The 20,689-nt window shown below is 36.5% G+C and overlaps 1 protein-coding gene across 1 annotated transcript in view; it reads left to right on the top strand.

Annotated features, from left to right (window-relative positions):
- Window positions 1-342: 342 nt before the first annotated feature.
- Window positions 343-20,689, top strand: part of PKN2 (protein kinase N2) — a 30,262-nt gene continuing 9,915 nt past the window's right edge. Inside the window, exons 1-7 of the mRNA XM_010006612.1 lie at window positions 343-637; window positions 10,069-10,220; window positions 14,781-14,898; window positions 16,028-16,173; window positions 16,264-16,477; window positions 19,098-19,283; window positions 19,570-19,679. Of these exons, the coding sequence (XP_010004914.1) occupies window positions 10,131-10,220; window positions 14,781-14,898; window positions 16,028-16,173; window positions 16,264-16,477; window positions 19,098-19,283; window positions 19,570-19,679 (864 nt within the window). The 5' untranslated portion in view covers window positions 343-637; window positions 10,069-10,130. The remainder of the gene's footprint in view (window positions 638-10,068; window positions 10,221-14,780; window positions 14,899-16,027; window positions 16,174-16,263; window positions 16,478-19,097; window positions 19,284-19,569; window positions 19,680-20,689) is intronic.

Below are 20,689 nucleotides of genomic sequence, written 5' to 3' on the forward strand. Positions count from 1 at the left end.
CAAATGTGAGTCATTAGCTCTGAGGCATGTAACCGCCAGGCAAACAGCCATGACAAATCCAGAAGTATTTAAATCACTTTCTGTTAAAAATAGGCATAGTAAAGATGTCACTAAATTTAAAATAAATCTGCTGTAAAATGTAACTCCAGTTAACATGAAATGCCTTGTGAGATTGCTGCTTTAGGGCAACATGAGTGTAGACCCATGGTTAGTAAATGGTCTTACAAAGTAAGTGTTTAGTGTACAGAGGCCTAAAGCCTAGTTATTTTAAGATTGCAGCATGCGTTGTCAAGAAACAGTGTTTCCTGGTAGTTATATTACTGTTTTTCTTTCTAGGGGGATGCCAAAAGTCTTCTAGCCTCTGAGAATGTGAGCACTGGCCAGAAGTTGGACTTCTCAGATACAACGGTACAGCAGAACCTGGATGAAGTAAAGGACCAAATTAAGCGGGAAATAAGGAAGGAACTTAAAATCAAGGAGGGAGCAGAGAACCTCAGGAAGGTCACAACGGATAAAAAGAACTTGGCATATGTAGACAACATCTTGAAAAAATCAAATAAGAAGTTAGAAGACTTGCATCATAAGTTACAGGAGTTGAATGCACATATTGTTGTAACGGATCCAGAAGATGTTGCAGGTACCATAAGTTATTGTGAAGTCGTTTTTTCCTCTTAGCTTTTCCTTTTGGCTGTATGTTATTTCACTTGCAAAAAATTGCTCTGGGAATGAGCAAATCCATACCTGATGAGTTTGTTACTTATGTATGTCTGTTTTGACTCAGAAATAAGTGTCCAGTCCCTTTGAGTTTTAAATACTTTCTGGGGAGTGCTGTATTTCATTGACTATTTGACAATGCTCTGAAGACTAACTTAACAGGTACCAGTTCTTCACTTTCAGATAGTACTGTAGGAAATTATTTTTTCAATCACTGTAGTATTTCCTAGTAGCTTTTCATTGTATAAAAGCAAATTTCAGTACTACTTCCAGTGATTTTCTCTGAGTTAGGCTGTGGGCATCAGCATTAATGCACCTTATTATTCTAAATGGGGGAAAAATTATAAATGTTGTACTCTAAGTTGTTTGGGTTTTTTTAGACTTAAATCTAACTTTTAAAAGCTGTTTTTCTGTTGCAACTTATCAAACATTTTCTTACTGTGACAATGATGTAAGTCTTCAGGCTTTTCCACAAGAAAAGCCTGTCATTTTAAAGACAATTTGAAATTGTTTTCACAGTATCAGAGAGTGGTTGTAATTAATGGTGTTAATTAGTATTTTCTGCGGCATGGCAGTGAGTCAGTACTAGTTTTGAATGTATTTTTTAAAAATACCAGGCTTGGTGTTTTAAGATGGAATGTTGTAAAAGTAAACAGTCCTTTTTCAGTTTTGTGGAATGGGTTGGGAGATAATGCCAGTCTGGTTATTTCACATAGCATAGACTCTTCTTGGCAAAAAGTTAATAAATGTGCACAAGCCATTGAAAGTGTTTGCCTTAAGAATCTTAGGCAGTAGAATAAAAGACTGTATCATCCTTGTGAAGAAAGGTTGGTTACAGTGAGAATTTAGGAAAGTGCTGTTTTATGTCAGTAATACGTACTATCTGCCCCTGTGGCATGCTGCAGAAGTGTTGGCCTGCATAGTCTTCTCTGATTCTTTGTATATTTTTTGCTTTTGGTCTTCATGAGATACAAGGAGCAGAGAGGAGGAACAGCTGGAACCAGTGAGGCAAAGCAGTTGATGCAGCACAAAATGTGAATGGATACAATAATTTGTGATTCATCAAAAGCCATTGGATTTTAGTAGGCATAAAGCATTCTGCTCCAGATCAGCTAAGGTTTATGAAAATCCTCATCAGTGTTGACAGCTGTGTGGCTTGTAAAGAGATAGGAAAAAGAAAACTGCATGCAAACTGTTGTAGACTGAATATAAAAAATTTGTGAGGATATAAATTTCTGAAGTTCATTTAGTAGTGGAACTTGAAAAGTGAATGAGCACAGAATGCTCTTGTTGGAATGCCCCCTTCCAGTGTAGTGTTTTAAAACTATCACAGTGAGTTAATGAGCAATATTATCCTTGTGCATTATTCAGGAAATGCAGGAGACCCTATGAAAGTATTTACTAGTTCTAAAGAGATGGTTTAGGTATAAAGATCTAAATCATGTTGTTTGTATCCTTAGTGCACTTCTAAAAAGGCCAGCAGTGCCCATAGCATTTGTGAATAACTGTTAGCAGCCAGGCTCTTCTCGCCTTGTGTTCAGATGCCAGAGACTTCATGAAAGGCTCAAGGGACAAAAGATCAAGGTTAATAAACTTATACGCTTCTACCTGCTTTTGATGCATGCTAAACTTTTTAGTACTACATTTTTAGCTTTCATTGCTTTAAAAGTGTTATTGGTAGATACAGTCTTGCTGGATTATTGAAATATGCAAGTAAAAACTAACTAATTGACTTGAGATCGTTATATGATACTCTACAGAGAATATAAAGTATTCCTATATAATACTCATTTTAATAGAATATGTTGTATAATCTAAAACCCAAAAAGTAGTCTTTAATTCATTTAATATCTCCTTTTAGATAAAGGATCTATATGGACCCACTATCAGATATTAAAATTCTTGAGTTTTTTATATTGGTTGCCTTTTACTTGTCTGTCTTCTTCCTCATTCATGGTCACTTATTCATGGCTGAGGGAGAGCTATCAGTAAATGTTCTGTCTGTCTTTAAATTAATGGGTGTAAGTCACCTGGATGATATTCTGATTTTTAATACTGAAGATTGAGATACTGAGATCTGACTTAAGGTGTTAGTGACCTTGGCTTTTGCAAAATAAGGTTGGTAATACAAAAATTAGACGTGCTAACTGTGTGAGCATTTCTGTGTGAGTGGGTGTATATGTATCATAGGATCACAGAATGGTTTGGGTTGGAAGGGACCGTAAAGATCATCTAGTTCCAATGCTCCTGCACAGACAGGGACACCTTCCACTTGATCAGATTGCTCAAAGCCCCATCTAGCCTGGCCTTGAACACTTCCAGGAAAGGGGCATCCACAACTTCCTTGGGCAACCTGTTCCAGCGTCTCACCAGCCTCACACTAACACATTTCTTACTAATGTCTAAACTTAATCTTCCCACTTCCAGGTGTGTGTGTGTGTGTGTGTGTGTGTGTGTATACACACACGCACACATATACACATACAGAATAGTCAGCAAATACATAGACACATAACCTTAGAGATCACTGCCACCTGGCAGGATACCTCTGTGGAGATGTCACAGGTATCTCAGTTTGGAATTTCTTGCTTTTGCTCAGGATTGGCAATTAAGCATTTAATAACCATTTACTGATGAATGTGGGAGCTCCTTGAATAAACGTTTTGCTTTCAGAGGTGAGTATTTTTCAAAATTACAGCTTTTCACTTCAGCTCATGTTTGACCTTTTTCTGTCAGTTAATGACAGGTAATTTAAAAGAAAGAAGGAAATACATGGGAAATTGTTAGACTGTGCAGGGTATGAATGCTGCAAATCAATGGTGAATATGGTTCAAGAGCTGTGGGAGTCAAGGTCAGTGTTCTCTTTGTACTTAAATATTTTTTGGAGGTGGTGATACATTTTCCCTGTTTTCTAGAGTATATTGTGTAGGTTTTTCCAGGTTCTAAGTAGCAAAGTCAGGACTGAGATCCATTGATAAGTAACACTGAGACAATCATTGCCTATGAGATGATGATCCCTTTGACCTGTCAGGCTTGAACGCTGAAGGTTTTTGGACCATTTCTGTTGATTGGTTGAAAGGTTATTTTTGTAAATTTGAAAAGTTATTTAATCTTTCCTTGTTACTGTATCTAAAAAGTGGGTGTGAACATGTATTAGTAAAGTGCTCCAGATTTAGAACTGACAAGTGCCATGCAAGCTATCAAGACTCTTTCTGTTGCTTGTGGTATCAAGCAGTAACTTAGGTTACTTTTTTAACAAATCACTAATTTGTGGTGTAACTTTGTAATCAGCACAGCATAATCGATACATGTTAAAACTCTTACATGTGGTGTTAATTAATCTACTGTAGAAAAATTTAATAACATTCTACATTAAAAGATGTTTTGATGGTAGTTTGCCTAGAGCTGAAAGCTTTCCATGTTCTTATGCCATAGGAAATTATTTGCACAACTATTTAAAAATCGGTATTAAACTTTAACCAAAAAGTGCCATTGGCCAAAAAGCTGTGTTACTGAGTGTGAGGGTGAATTTGGCAGTGGATGTATGATTCACAAACAACTTTTAGCCTATCATAGGTTTACTTTACAATATAGGGTTCCTGGTGAATCTAGATTTGTTTTAGAAGTGAGACTTTGTACCCAGGTCTGCCCTTATTGTGAACTGTATTAGTCATACTAGGATGCAGAGTTTAAAAATTTGTAGGTGAGCACTTAAAAGTGAGGCAGAGTGCAGCAAGGCAAAATGAGCAGAACAAGCCTAGTGGCCATTGCTGCTGAAAGAGAGATTTATTTTCATGTGTAATGTGGGGATGATCACGTCAGTCTTGGAGACAAAGAAATTTTGTATCTTGAAAACATACTTCAGTAGCACAGATTAAATTAACACTCTTTTCATGTGTCTAAAAACTAGCAGTAGAGATTGTGGTTTTTAATGTGACTCTGTGAGGTGTAAGATTAAAATAGCTTACCTACAGCAAGTCACTGATTTAATTAGGCATATAGTTGATACAGAGGCTGTGTATAATTGACAAATTAATTTTTTCCATATAGCTGAAGTAAAGGTGGATAGGTAGATGAAATGATAGAAAAACCTTTGAAGGAATTGAGAAGACTGGATAAAACATGGAGAACATAAAATCAAAAAGACTGAAGTTCACACTTCTTCCATTCTCCTCACTATCTTCTTAGCTCTTCACTTTGCATGAAATTTGATTGTAGGGGTCACAAAGAAAATAAACTTCTGTTTAAGAGTATGGCTAGCTGACAGGAGAGTGAGAAGAAATGGGGTTTTTTTATTTATTTATTTATTTATTTGTCCCTCATATTCATAGGAATTTCATGGTAACTTTTGGGAACCTTCATGTAGAATAACGTTATTGAAGCAATTTGAAGCAGTCTCCTGCCACTTAGAAACACAAAATTATTTGGCTTGAAAGGGACCTTAAAGAGCAACTAGTTCCAACTCCTTTGCCATGGGTATGGACACATTCCACTAGATCAGGCTGGTTAAAGCCCCATCCAGCCTGACCTTGAATACTGCCAGGGGTGGGGCATCCACAGCTTCCCTGGGCAACCTGTTCCAGTGTCTTGCTACCCTTACAGGAAAAGATTTATTCCTAACATCTAATCTAAATCTGTACTCTTTCAGCTTAAAACTGCTCCCCTTCTCTTATCACTGCATCTCCTTGTACAAAGTCCCCCTCCAGCTTTCCCGTAGGCTCCCCTCAGGCACTGAAAGGATGCTACAGGGTCTCCTGTATCCTTCTCTTTTTCCAGGCTGAACAACCCCAAGACTCTCAACCTGTCTTTATAGGAGAGGTACACCAGCCTTCTGATCATCTTTGTGTCCCTGCTCTGGATTCACTTCAGCAGGCCCATCTCTGTTTTACATTGAATGTCTGAACACAGTACTCCAAGTGGGATCTCACAATGGTGGAGTAGAGGGCAAGAATTGCCTTCCTCAACCTGCCAGCTACACTTCTTTTGATGCAGCCCAGAACACTGTTGGCTCTCTGGGCTGCCAGCACACATTGCCAGCTCTTGTTGAGCTTTTAATCAACCAACAGCCCCAAGTCCTTCTCCTCAGTGCTGCTCTCTATCCATTCTCTGCCTAGGCTTTATTTGTTCTTGGGATTGCTCCAACCCTGCTGCAGGACCTTGAACTTGGCTGTATTGAACTTTATGCAGTTTGCACAGGTCCATTCCCCAAGCCTTTCAAGGTCCTTCTGGATGGCATCCCTTCCCTCCAGTGTGTTGACTGCACCACACAGCTTGATGTTGTCACAAACCTCCTGAGGGTGCACTCAATGCCACTGTCCATCTCATTGACAAAAATGGTAAACAGCAACTGACCCAATACCAACCTCTGAGGAACACCACTCATCACTGATCTCAACATAGACTTTGAGACATTAACTGCAACATTTTGAGTGTGACCATCCAGACAATTTCTTATCCACTGAACACTTTACACAAGTCCAGGTAGATGACATAGTTTACTCTTCCCTTATCCACCAGTGCTGTAATTCCATTATAAAAGCCCACCAAATTTGTCAGACATGATTAACCCTTAGTAAAGGGTACACATTTGGTAGTTAAAATTAGCCATTACTCAACTGAAATTCAGTTAAACTTCAGAAGTTTCCTGGAGGTCAGTGCTGAATGTTCTCTGAGTGCCGAATATCCACTGCTGCCTTGGACTTACTAATGGCTTAGTTCAAGTGCTGATGCAACCATCTGACTCCCAGAGAAAAGCCTGATGATGCGCCTTTCTTTCTCACTTCTCCATCCACCACAGGTATTTCTGTGGATGTGACACTGATGAGGCTAACTACAATTAAATATCCTCAAATAAGATTAAAATTAACTATTTACCAAAGGGCACTTGCTGCTAATTGAGTAGCTTAGGACCATGCTGCAGTACCATCTGGGAACCCAAGTTCAAAAAGTTACATGGGATCTTAGATTTCACGCTGAGGCTAATAAAGAGCTAGCATACCTACCATCATTCCCTAAAGGAATGAGCAGCAGTCTCAGAGGAGTAGAGTTGTGTCACTACTCAAATAAATAATATTTAGACGAGAGTTCTGGTAAAAGGCAATTGAGAAGCAAGAAGTGCTTGCTGGTGAGGACTATGCAAAGTGGAAAGGTTTTCAGAAGAGCAAAGATCATTATTAAGGTAAACATTTTGGAATGAAAACTGCCGTTGTCCAGACAGTTAAAAAAATAACTAAAAAAAAACCCCCTCACTATTAACTTATTTTAAGTCTTGTGAATATATTTTCCTGAAAACAGGATATTGCAGGTGGTGGGGCAGAAGTACTGCAGCTCTTCCAGCAGGCTGGATGTGTGCTAACAAGCCACACAAAACTTATTAAGCAACAACATTCATATTTTTTCAGGACAAATAACATGCTAGTTACTTGAAGTCAAGTTCACATGAAATACATTTGTAACTTCACTTGATAGTCACTGTCAAGAAGGAAATGCCTTGGGGTACTAATCCATACCCCAGCAAAGCTCTTGCTGTCCTATGCAAAGTCAGACTTTGCCAAAAATGGCAAATCCTTATTGTCCTTATTGACCAGCAAATGTGGCAAACTGGAGAATCTATTTTCCTCAGTCCCTACTTACCTACTTGAGTGAAATATCCATTTGGTACGAGTTCTTAACTGTGGTTTAACTTAAGCATATACATAAATCTCATTGATTGCAATTATCTGGAAGAATGTCTTACTTACTTGTATTGTGAAGGTGATTAAATGTGTCCAGTCTATGTAGTGTTTTACACAAATAGATCAGAGATAAGTAGCCATACCAAAGTGATTACCACCTCACGAGACATAGCAAAGGGAGAGGTGAAACAGCTAATACAGATGGTACTTGTAGTGCTGCCGCTAAGTTTGTCTGCGCTTTCCATAGTAGGACCAGTTTGTCTGGCTGACTCAAAACTTTAATCTGAATTCTTCAATAAGAAGCTTCCTCAGGCTGCTTGCTGAATTGTAGTGGGATTTGGGGGGAGCAGGAGGCACTTGGAAGCCATTTCCAAAAAAGCTATTGGTAAATTATTTTTTTTTCTTAAAAAAAACCCCAAAACAAGTCTGTGTTAAAAAGCTATATTGTTCTGTATCCTGGAGTTTATTGAGCAGCTATTATGCCTAAAAGCAAAAAATAATTTCTTCTTAGCAACTAGTCCATACTGCAGAAAAGTTTCCTTTGCTGCTGGTTGCTAACATACAGTAGAACCATTACACTAAATGGCAGAGAGGAGTTTAAATCCACAACTGCAGACCAACTCGTGATGTGACCTAGGTAAGTGATGTGGTTACACCTTCACAGTGTAGACGCATGAAGGGAGATAATAACAGCTGCCTGGGCAACCTGAACCCTAGTATCTTTAATTAGTCCTTGACTTGCAACTTGAGTGTTATTTTAATGCAAAGGAAAGACTGCTTGTGTGCATCTTTAAAAGCTGTGAAAGCAGACTTGAGGAGCATCCTAGTCTTCCCCGGAATCATCAGAGTGCTGGAATTGTGTAAGCGGCAAAGGCCTGCAGCATAAATCTGAAGTTAGTAAATATTCATTTATGCGATTAATCTACCTTACAGGGAGACTTGACATAGTGACTTTCAACTTTCACATTTGTTCTAATTTTTTAGTAGATTATTAGGTGAGGATTAGTTGAATGTGAAGACATAAGTGAGAGGAAAGCATGTTGTTAATATTTATTTTATTAATAACAGATTTAAGCTGAAGGTGTTAAAGTGCAGTGTTTTACAGAGGAATCAAGCCAAAACATTGAGGAAAGGATGAACGACAAAACAGATGAGGAATAGCACAGATTTATTTCTTCTTTTTTTGAAATATCTGGTATTTTCTGTACTGTCTTTAAGTAGTGAGGATGCAGCACGAGTCTTAAAGTGGCTTGAAGTGAAGACTGAATTAGCAGAGGAAATGAAAATTCTCCTTACATGAAATCTGTATGTATCTTCATAAAAGATTGCAATTTAAGAGGAAACTAGACAGCAAACTTGAAAGTAAAATGCATTTAATCTCCAAAACTAGTTATCAGAAGCCTCTGTGGAAGAAATGGCAGATAAGACACCTCTTTCTCAGGACGCCTGATAATTAGTAATTTGTAAGTTACTAGTGAAATGTCTGTGTTTTCTAATAATTGAGGATTTCAAGAATTTGATCTGTCATCCAGTTTTAATTCAAGGAAAATTAATTAAGATTGGAAAAAAAGACTGTACTGTTGTTATCATGTAAATATGATCTTCCAAGAGACCATCTAATGTTATTGGCCCATAGCAAAGGTATTCTCTCAGTTGTTAGGGTACCAACAGCAACAAGAAAATGGTTACAGTAGACATAATGTATTGTCTCACCAAAAGTTTGGAAGAGAAATCATTTGGTCTGTTAGTGGAGATAATTTGGTCTGTTAGTGGCTAAAAGGACAGTTGTGTTGGAAATGCTTAAGCACTAAGAAATAGCCGAGTGGCCATTTACTTGCAGTTTGCTAATGGTTCATGTTGCAGAAGCTGAAATACGAACAAATGATTGTTAGATTTGTCTGTACAAAGATAGAAAAGTTAAGGAGTTTGACTGTATAACTTCATTGATAAAGCTAATTTGCATTCCATTAAATTAATCCAGCATGATGGAAGATCTAAAGATGGTAATGTTGTCAAACGAAAAAGCTTTATCCTTCCTGCAGATCAGTTGTTCAATAATCTGTCTGCCTCTATATCCAATTATCCCAGTATTCTGTTAGGATTCCAGAGCAAAATCACTTACGACTTTATCTCTTCTTAGTATTGACATAAACTGTGTCTGCAGCATTCACTCTAGAATTGATGAGGATATACTTAGTATCTGCTTTTCTATCATGCTCTTCAGTATTAAGTATTATTGTCCAAGTTTGTTTTTAAAACACTTAGATTTAAAATCAGGTATGTAACAAAGCTTAATAGAAAACTGTATTTGTAATTGACTCAAGACATTCTAGAAGGAATATATCTCTATTGAAATGAAAGCAGACCTAGCTGCAGACCTGCCTATTTTGCCACTCCCAGCAGTGATTCAAGTGAATCAGGACACGTGTAGGAGTCACTCTGCTTTCGTCAGGCTTTTCATGCTAAGACGCATTTGCAGTGCTGCTGCAAAGCAGCTCTGGACAGGAGGGTCAGTCTTAGGTATCAAGTAAGATGGTCCATCTTTGTTTAATTTCTGCCTTAATAGAATGGAAAAGTTTAGGATGTTTTTGGGAGGAGGAGTTCATACTTTTTTTTTTTTATGGAGTTTGTGTGTTTTTTTTCTTTTCTGCATACATTACATCTCACCTTTAATTCACAGATTGTCCTCGGACTCCTGATACTCCAAATAGCGATCCTCGTTTTTCTGCTAATAACAGATTGATGGCCTTAAAGAAGCAGCTGGATATAGAACTGAAGGTAAAACAGGGAGCAGAAAATATGATACAAATGTACTCCAATGGCTCTTCGAAGGTAAGGCTTTGGAATGCTTAGAACATGAAATTATTGTGGGTTTTCACATCGCTGTAGTACAATATGGAAATTGCATACTGTTTTTTTTTAGTTTGGGGTATATTTTTGTTTAGTAGTTATCTCAAATCTTACAAATTACTATACCAATTTTTGTTGTGGTTTTGATTCCCACTCAAGTGATTGTTTTATCAATTTGTCCACATGCAGTTCAACCTAAGTAACAAATCTGCCTTACTAAATTTAGTACATCTAGTAATCTTTGAATGTGTGTGACTCACTTAGCAACAAAGCTTGGTATGACACTGACTGGTGTTTGATGCTTTTTCTAACTCCAGTAAAAAAAAGTAAATCCATTAGTTTAAAGTTGTAATGTGCATGATAATTACACAAAAGGTGGCCCATTATGTTTCTGAAATGTTCACCTAATTTTAGTTGGCAGTAAAAAGATTTGTACCAAATATTTGTTTTAATAAGATGTATGTAGTGTTCTGATGGAGTTGTTATAATCTGCACTAGTACACGTGCACATAAAATACATATAAAAATACCATGCCTTTTTTTTTTTACATAAATGTGGTTTTCTAGAGGTAGCATCTGATAGCATCAAACTGAAATTAAAAATAAAGCCACACTTATTTCTAAATCTGAATTTTAAACACACGCTTACTTGCACTCACTGTGTTGATAGCTCCAGAAGTTCTCCAAGGAGAGAGCATGAGGACTGGTTCCTAACCCCTAGATGGGTTTGACTTCTTACATAATCCTAGCTATGTAATAAAATTCATTGTACACTAAGAATCCCATAATACAACTGAAAGACAAACTATACCTTTTAAATGAAGAGAAAAAAAAAACAACACAAAACCACAAAAGAAACAAAACCCAACAACAACAAAACCCCAATAAAATCAAAGCATATTTTATAAGGGATTCAGCTTGCAAATGAGACAGAGGGGAGGAGGAGTCCTCTAGTTACCTAACCCTTCACCCTTCATTAGTTACTCATTACCTGTTCTTTCCATTTACTTTTACTAAATCATTAAGGAGGTGAATTTCCAAACTAAGGGGAAACACAAGCATAGATCTAACAAATAGTATGTAGTAGCTTGGTTGGATGTTTATGTATCCTGACAATAGTAAATGAAAATTGAAGTGTTTTAAGTTCTTAACTCACTGATTTAGCACATGGCTAGGTGAGTACACTTCTGAAAAAGAAGTGTTTGACTTGAAGAGCAGACATCTGTGAATTGTGTTGCTACCCCTTATAATTGATTCTAACCAGAAAGCATTGGAAAGGAACTTGATGTTTCTGAGTGAATTTCTGCTAGGGACTGGTAGAGAGGCAGATTAAGTTTTATGTGCCTACTGTATGAATTTCTTACAACTTGCAAAAATTAGAGGGAAAGCTGCTCGCTCCTAGAAAAATTAGTTTAGACTAGATGGACCATAGCTGCCCTCAGCTCATTCTGTCCTAGCAGCACTTCTGTTGAACCAGCTGGTGCTTTGGTAGCCATTTCTTAAGTTGACCTGTAACCTACTAGCCTGGGGCAGGTGGAAGAAATATCTGGAGTGTACTTCATGACTAAGGGCCTGGGAATGCTGTCCATGCACCACAGTCCCTCAGCTCCTGGGAACCCTGGAGTCTGCATCCTCTGGGACCATGTACTTAACATCAGGTACACTTAAAAATAATAACCAGGTGACCCAAATGCATCAAAAGGCTTATATTAATTATGTACCTTGTAAGTAACCTTATAACAGCCTGAAAAATCTTAACTAAACACTCAGACTATAATATTAGACATTGCTAGCAGGCTTTGATCAGGCTAGGTAGATAGGATAAATTTTGGTTTGCTATATGATAGAGACATGTAATTAAAATTTATGATTGAATCTTTTATTTGCAATTGGTAAATCCTTAAATATGCCTACCAGATTGGGTATATATATTAACTGAGCTGGGGAGAGCAAGCTAGAAAACACAAAAACATTGCCAGCTGCTTCAACAAACAGGACAGAAATGGTGCGTATTCATTCTCTCATGTTCTTAATACTCAGTAGTGAGTTGATTTGGCAAGGTTTAACTGTAGGCTTGAGCATGGTGATTATGTTTTAGAGGGCAGAGCTTAAAACAACTCCAGTGTCTATACGAAGCGGGCAAAAGGGGCAAAAAATTCCCAGTTTGAATCTTAACTCTGGTAATCCAGTAATTCTTAAAAACTAGTTGCAAGGCCCTCTTTAAAATATATTAAACTATTTTGTGACCTTTTTTCAGGTATACTGTATGATCCAATTTCACATTTGTTGTATTTTCAGACCTAAACTTAATTAAGGGAGATAATAATTTGTTTCTTACAAGGGAAAAAAGCAGTCTGTTAATTGTAATAAACTCATCATCTCCTTTGAAAGTTTTCTTTGTATTTACTCTGCTTGCTTCAGTAGCATTTAACTCATTTGGACTTACGTGTTTCTGAAATAGTGATGATCTTTCCTTGGACTTGTGTGAATTCTCTGAGATCTCACGACAGCTTTGCAGATCAGTTTTACAAGCACTGTCCGTTTTTCCATATTCGGGAGATGCCTTAAAATACTTTGTATTCAGCCTCCATCACTGAGGGAGCTGCTGAGTATAACAGACCCATTTTGATTCTGAAGATGGGATTTGCTGTCTCTTAAAAAAATAAGGATATCTCTATAATCCTGAATTACTTACACATTGAAGGGCTCATGTTCCCCCTGAGCTAGCAAATCCATTGCATAAGAGGATATGAGGGACAATCAAGTGCAACAAGATCAAAAACAAGATAAAAGTGAAGATACAGACAAAGAAACACAGCATATTTATATACCAGAGTGCTGCATGACTAAGGTTTAATACAGGATTCTAGAGTTGCTTGTAATCTGTTACTTTGATTGTATACTCTGCTGTAGACAGTGGTTATTTCAAAATAGGACATTTGTATTTGAGAGGTGTTAATTTAGGAAATTCCATGTAGTTATTAAATAACTGGATAGTTAACATGAAATCTTAAAATATGAAAACTGGTGGTATCTCTCTGAAATGTTGATCTATACTAGAACTTAAACCCAAGTGTTCTGAGACTCACGGTCTGCAGACTGGGCACAATTCCTCTGCATGTAGCCAAAGCCTTTTCATGTGTGTATCTCAGTGTATCTACCCTGCAAAACATGGGGTAGCATTAAAATATCTGAGGCACAAGGTCCTGGTGGCTCTCTGAAGGTAAATTTCTCTCTCCTCCATATACTGATCTTTCTCAAAATATACTTCATGGTTCCTGTATTTCTAGCTCTGGGTATCTGTGCTACACTGCCATTCCTTGTCTTAGTTGTGGCAAGGGAAAGAATTGAATTTCTTTAACTTCTTAAATAATTGATAACTTAATTATAAAATTAAAAATATAAGTATAAACCATGTCTATGGGAAAGTAACTTATTAATGACGTTATAAAGCAGCTACAGAATGAATTAACCAAAATACCCTTTGGGCTATAACAAGTGTGATGCTCATCTGTGCTGACTACTATTAATTACTGTGATTTATTGGCACTGTACAGAAAGGACAAATAGACTGCCTTAAATATTCTCCTACCCCTTTTTTGTTCTTCTTGCAAGTCAGATCACCTTTTTACCTGATAATTCCTTGAACACATGGAGAGAGCCATGCTGCAGCCATAGGAGCACATGCAGAGTTCCACATCAAAGAACCATTAGATAATCCATTGTAAGACAGATCTCTAGTAGATGGAGGACACAAAATGGTATACCTGAGAAATGTGTGGATGGCTGTCTGTGCTCCTGACAGTGAAATGGTCTTATCAATTAGTTTGAAAGATCATATTCAGAAATGTTTTCTCTAAAATGCTTCTACTGTTCCTGCTTTTGAAAACAGAAATTGGCTAGCTTAGTTTACTTAAATGAAAAGTACTGTACTTATAAGTTGCTGATGAAGTTGCTGATGAAGTAACCCTCATCTATTATGTATTTATGGATTTAAAAAGTCTTTAGCTTTGATTTGTTCAGAAAAACATACTGCAGATTTATTTATAATGTGCTATGTAAGCTAACTTCATATTTTTAAAGTCAAGATAGAAAATCAGCTCAAGTGAATTGGCACAATGATTTTCATATGGCTTTAGTCTAGCAAGTTGGTCTATTGAAATTGAAAGTTCTCATCATACAGTAAATTTGAATCATTCTACATAGGGTGGAGGGATTTTGCATTTAGTATGTTGTTCTTTCTTTAGTATCAGCTTACAAGATGCTAATCTACAGATGTAATGTTGCTAGATCATGCCTCCTGTATTGAGTTTTAAACAAATACAGTTTCCATGGGAGTGGCTTGTAGTGTTAACCAGACTATGCCTTTATCCTAACTTAATTTCCATTAATATCCTAGTGTGGTTACTTGAAAGGGTGTGCTGTACCAAATGAACTACATGGATTTAGTTCTAGTTCCTAACCCATGTGGCCTTTGAAGATTTCAATGCATTTTGTTCCCTGAAGAGTTTATGATTTTAACTTTTTTGTTTGTGTTAATAGGATCGAAAACTTCTTGCTACAGCTCAGCAGATGCTCCAGGATAGCAAGACAAAAATTGAAGTTATAAGGATGCAGATTCTTCAGGCAGTCCAGACGAATGAATTGGCTTTTGATAATGGTGAGGGAGTAGAAAGAAAATATGAATCCTTAATGCCATGTAGATGTGTACCCATATGCACACAAAGTTAACCATAAATTTCACATTCATAAGTAGGAATGTTAGACAAAACTTGCATGAACTGAAAATAATTGGAGACTAGGCACACTGTTGTGTGTGTTAGCATGCCAAGTACATCTGACTTGAAGCAAAATACCTTAAGCTCAATGAAGAGAAATGCAGTCTCTCTTCATCTTTTTTATGAGTTACACAGTCCATTTTTGCTTTGTGGTCTTCATTCTCTCTTCTTGTGTGCTTTTTTTTATCTTGAATTAGAAACTTTCTTTAAAGCATATAAGCTTTTCACTATTCTAAAAAAAAAAGTGTATATATATATATCTGGTGCAGGTACAAAGCCTGTTTGTCATACTGTAATAGGTTGATCTTATTGTTACTAATGGGAGCAAAAATGGAGGCAATTTTTTGTTGTTGTGAGTATTCAGGCTAGATTAAGTAGTAAACAACTATTTTAAAAATGAAAAAAAAAGTTTTTAAAACCACCTGACTCAAAACACTCATGTTGCATTTCAGAAGTAGTTTTAAACTTCCATTTCTTCAGAAATCTTTAAATAAATTTTAAAAATTACCCCCAATCTGTAATAGCATGAGTGTACTACAAAATAATGGGCATATTGGTACATCTCTAAGTCTTTGACTTTATTTGTGTGCATTTTTAAGTATTGAAACTGTATGATGATGCTCATAATCAAGGCCTGGATTATCTGCTAGATAATGAAAAACTTGTGTGTGTGTTGTGTTTTGTTTTGTGGAGTGTGGTGGGACTTCCCTGAAGGCATGTTGTTTTAATCACGTTCTCTTGTAATTATAGCTCTTTGAGGAGCAGGACCTGTTTATTGGATTGAGGCTCTTATCAGTTATTTCTTCCTTCAAATGCAGATCCTTAAACTTTCACTGTTGCTTTTGTGACACACTTCAAGCTTTTCTTTGGACTATGAAATATGCACCTCTCATTTTATTTTTATTTTTTTTTTCCCCTCCCCTCTATTTATACAGGGGAGGTCTTAATATTAAAGAAATTAAACATGAGCCTGGTCTTCAATGGAAATTGTTTGTTTCTATCTCTTTGCAGCAAAACCTGTGATAAGCCCTCTTGAGCTCCGAATGGAAGAGCTACGGCACCATTTCAGGATAGAGTATGCTGTAGCAGAAGGTGCAAAAAACGTGATGAAATTACTTGGATCTGGGAAAGTTACCGACAGAAAGGCACTTTCAGAAGTAATTACCATTTCTGATACTTTATTTTAAATGTTCTTTCAAGAAAGAAAGAATATTAAATATTTCCTTTTTTATTATTATTTTTAAAAGGCACAAGCAAGATTTAATGAATCAAGCCAGAAGCTGGACCTCTTGAAGTATTCGCTGGAACAGAGACTGAATGAACTTCCTAAAAACCATCCCAAAAGCAGTATTATTATAGAGGAGCTATCACTGGTCTCTTCACCCACATTAAGTCCTCGTCAAAGTGTAATATCTAATCAAAACCAGTATAGTACACTGTCCAAACCAGCAGCTTTAACAGGTATGATTCATGGAGTTTTACTTTTTAGTAAATGCCTTAGAACAAGTCTTTAATGCCAAGTCTTTCTGGACATATTTCATTGTTTTTCTTTTCCTAGACAAGGGCATTTAGAATTTCCAAGTGTCCATGCACAAAAAAAAATGCAGATAAGTTTCTTTATCTTGTCAATCTTTTCATAATCCTGTTGAAAAAGTGAGGTTCTGGCTTTCTGTTAGGGCACTGTGGAATTATATTGCTGGCATGTGCCCAATGCCTCTCATCTTTAGATGATCAGGTACTTTAAAAGGTGGGCAAGTATCACTGTCCCAATTTTACAGACAGGGAGACCAAGGTGCAGGAAGGTGTAAGTGACATAACCTTGATATACCAGAGTCAGTGGCAGACCTGGAGATAGGCACACAGCTTTTCTTCCAGTGAGATTTATGCTACAAAAACATTCCTTGTATTTATAAACCAAAGAGGGAGATCCTAACAAACGTGTGGAACTAGTGAAGCCTCTGTTTATTGGTGCAAATTGTTTTCCTTGCAATTAAACATTCAGATTTTAAATTTTTTTAGAGACCTAGCCTACTGTGAGGGAACAGTACATTTATATAAAAATATAAGACTTGTCATAGTTTGGGTTCACCTGGAATTGTTGTCCTTCATTGCAAGTAAACTGTTTCAAGAGATGAGCCATACTTTAACAAAGCTCTTAAACATTTGCCTCTCAGTCTTCTTAAAGAAAAGCAAATATTTTTGATTACTTGGTGGTATGGTGCTTTACTAAATTTGCTGAATAAACAGTCGTGTAATAATTACTAGTATAGATAGGGTTTTTAAATTTTGTTTTCTATAGCTTTTTTTTACATGTAGCTCTTAAACCAACTACTAACAGAGTAAGTTTATAATAAAACAATCAGTAATTCAGATGTTACTCTAGTTATACATCTATAACTGAAACCAGAATTTAGTTCTGAAGTACACTGGGGTTATGTCTTTAAACAGAAAGAGGAACTCTTCTGCCAAGCTGCAATAATAATAAAATGGAGGGAGTCTACTTGTCTTCCATTTTTGTTCAGTAAAACGAAGTAGCAAAGGGTAAAATGCATCAAGACTGATCAGAGTGGTGAGGGGAACTTTTTTCATTGTATGGAATCTCAGATGATCAGTGACAGTGGACAAAGAAGTATCATGCCTTGCTTTAAAAACAGCTTTTAATATTCTTTTTCTTTCCCTGTAATTCACAATTATGGGTCAGATATGTTATAGTGACAAATAATTAATCTTAAAATGTGATTTACTGGTACATATGAACAGCTTCTAAAAGGAAATATCAAAACAGAGCTACATGCTTGTTAAGTTCTTAACAGTTTCACTTTCGTATTAGCTACACAAAGAGCTTCTGTATTGAACTAGGTTTAAATGAACGGTGTCTTTGTGTTTTGCCTCTAACACTTTGTGAAAAATAGATCAGTGCAACTGTCATACTTTTTAAAGTGCATCAGCAGAACTTGCTGATACCCATCCAGTCCTTACACAAGATTACAGCCTTTCTGCTTATTGATTTTTTTTATATTTATTTTTTTTTCCATAAACAAGACTTTAGGGAATGAACAATTCTGTCACCCTTTAACCTTTTTGCGAGCCAGTGGCATCCTTTGTCTTCATAGCCTAATGCTTAGCTGTCACTTATGGCTGTTTGTTCCCTACAGGATGTGATTACTTCTCAGACTGTTTTCTCAGTTCCTGTTCTGTGGGCTGTAATGTTGCCAGGCCATTTTTAGGTCAAGTCTGACAAGTTTCTGTTACAGAAGAGTACTTTTAAGTTTCACAGTTAAGTACATTTGTGGTCCAAAGAACACAGCATTTAGGAGCTACATTTCTAGCTGGTAGTATGGTTATGAACTGGCTAATTTCACTGCTTCTAACAGTTAATTTTGTTGGAGTCAGCGGTGTCACAGTTTGATAGATGCTGTCTTATACAGGATGAGGTAAGCCTACCCTTCTTGTAGCCTTCTGTGGTATTCAGATGTTTCTGTGCTGCTGGAGGAAATACTTTTAAATTACAACAGCAGCCTCTACACCTCATGTGGTTAAGGATGTAGAAGATCTTGAAGAGTAGCTTGTCTCAGCTTTTATAAATCCAAATTCATTCAAGTTGGAAGAATTCAATTATTTTGAATTATGTACCAACTCAAATTTGATTCTAGCATGCAGCATGCAAATGTGATTTCTGAATGTATCTTAAAAAATTTGTAGTCTAGATAGTCAATGTTTTAATTACAAAACCCATCTATCCCATAGTAATCGGTTATATAAAACTCATGAAAAATTGTTACTGGCTCATTGTTCTTCAGCAAAGAAAACAAAGGTACTGCAGAGACACAGAACAAAAATTTTGTGTTATTTTGGTGAACTGTTGCTCCTTCTAGAAGATTATGTCCCACATACTTTATTTTCAGTGCTTATTTTCAATATATTTGTCTGTTGTAGATACGTGTCTTGATTTCATCTGGTATTTCTGTTATACCCTGTGATGATCAGAATATGAGCTTTTGCCATAAATCAATCATTAGTCATTCACTTTGTTTGCTTAAAACCAGAAATCTTTGCTAAATGATTGTCTGTCTTGTTCTAGGTACCCTGGAAGTTAGGCTAATGGGTTGCCAAGATATTTTGGAAAATGTCCCTGGTCGATCAAAAGCCACATCGATTACACTACCTGGTTGGAGTCCAAATGAAACCAGATCATCTTTCATTAACAGAACCAGTAAAAGTAAAAGTGGGACTAATAGAAACCTTCTGAAAACTGATGACTTGTCCAGTTCAGTATCCTTCTTTTATTTTTATGCATTTATTTTATTTACAATTTAACGTGCATGCCATGTTCTGTTAATTTAAAATACTAAATTGATTCTAAGTTCTAAACATCTTTCTCTGTCAAGTTGTTTAAAAAATAATGAAAACAACAAAATCTCAACCGTGCTGTTATGCCCATAATAACCAATTCAATATGAGATTATATTTTTAAGGGAAACTTACTAAAGATTTTTTGGTTTTAGAATAATCCTATTAAAGATTTACTCTGAGTTTGTGTACTTCTCTTACAGATGAAGTCTGCGCTGTACTGAAGCTGGATAACACCGTGGTTGGTCAAACTAGCTGGAAGCCTATTTCCAATCAGTCCTGGGATCAGAAATTTACACTGGAACTAGACAGGGTAAAAATCTGGTCTTCCTTTATTGTCAGCTATAGTAAATTCTTTAGATACATTTCATGTTACTTTATTTTTCCAGCTGTTGTGACTATGTTCAAATTTCATATATGCAAGTATTCTCATCCTTAACAGAATGAGCTCCCTGGGGTTAAGCTGTTAAGCTGGGCTGGCATTCTAGAAAATCAATCTTTTCTGGCCATATTACTGACATAATACTTTTATCCAACACCCAACACTTAGCATATACTCAGCCTGTGATAGATGGTGCTTAAATTTTTATCAGGATCAGCTGATAAAAATCAGCTTCTCTTTCTTATTTATCAGATATCGTTAATGTATTTTGTTTAAGCTGTGTCATAGAATTTTTACAGTGCCTCTGTAGGAGTGTTCTCATGTGAAGCTGATCAGTTCTTCAGCAATAATAAATAAATTCACTAACAGTCCTTTCCTAGAACTTTAAACGTTACTTTCAGGACACAAGTGTTTGAAATTATGCCTGATGTTTCTTTCCTCTCACCTTTTGAAATGAATTTCTGTCGTACAGGTTTAATCAAGCATTTTTTATTTATTTTTTTTAGATACTGGATAGTGATAGTATTTTAAGGTACAAGGATACTTTCTTCCCATCAGTGTTTAAAATAGACTGAAAACTAAATTATATTTTAGGAGTATAAATGTCAACTCTAGTATATATTCAAAACAAGTGAGGGGGGAAAAAACCAACACATTCCTGTTCTTGCTCTCACCCCGCTCCTCCAAGCCCCAAACCAGATGTCTTCTGTCTAGAAAGGAAGCAGTTTTAGACCTGCAGGTTGAGAAATTTAGGTTTCTAGCATCTATGGAGTCCTGAAGCCTTGATTATTCTCAGATTAAGACTAGGACTAGTCAAAGTTTAGTAGCTGCTGCTGCCAGCCTGGCATGTGTCCAGTTCACTATTTAAGAACTCAATATTTGATGGTGTTTTGGTGCCAGAAAAGGACCTTGCCTCTGCTGGGCATGACCACACACTCTTT

The sequence above is a fragment of the Chaetura pelagica genome, unplaced genomic scaffold (genome assembly GCF_000747805.2).
Source record: "Chaetura pelagica isolate M959 unplaced genomic scaffold, ChaPel_1.0 scaffold69, whole genome shotgun sequence".
In the NCBI taxonomy this organism is placed as follows: domain Eukaryota; kingdom Metazoa; phylum Chordata; class Aves; order Apodiformes; family Apodidae; genus Chaetura; species Chaetura pelagica.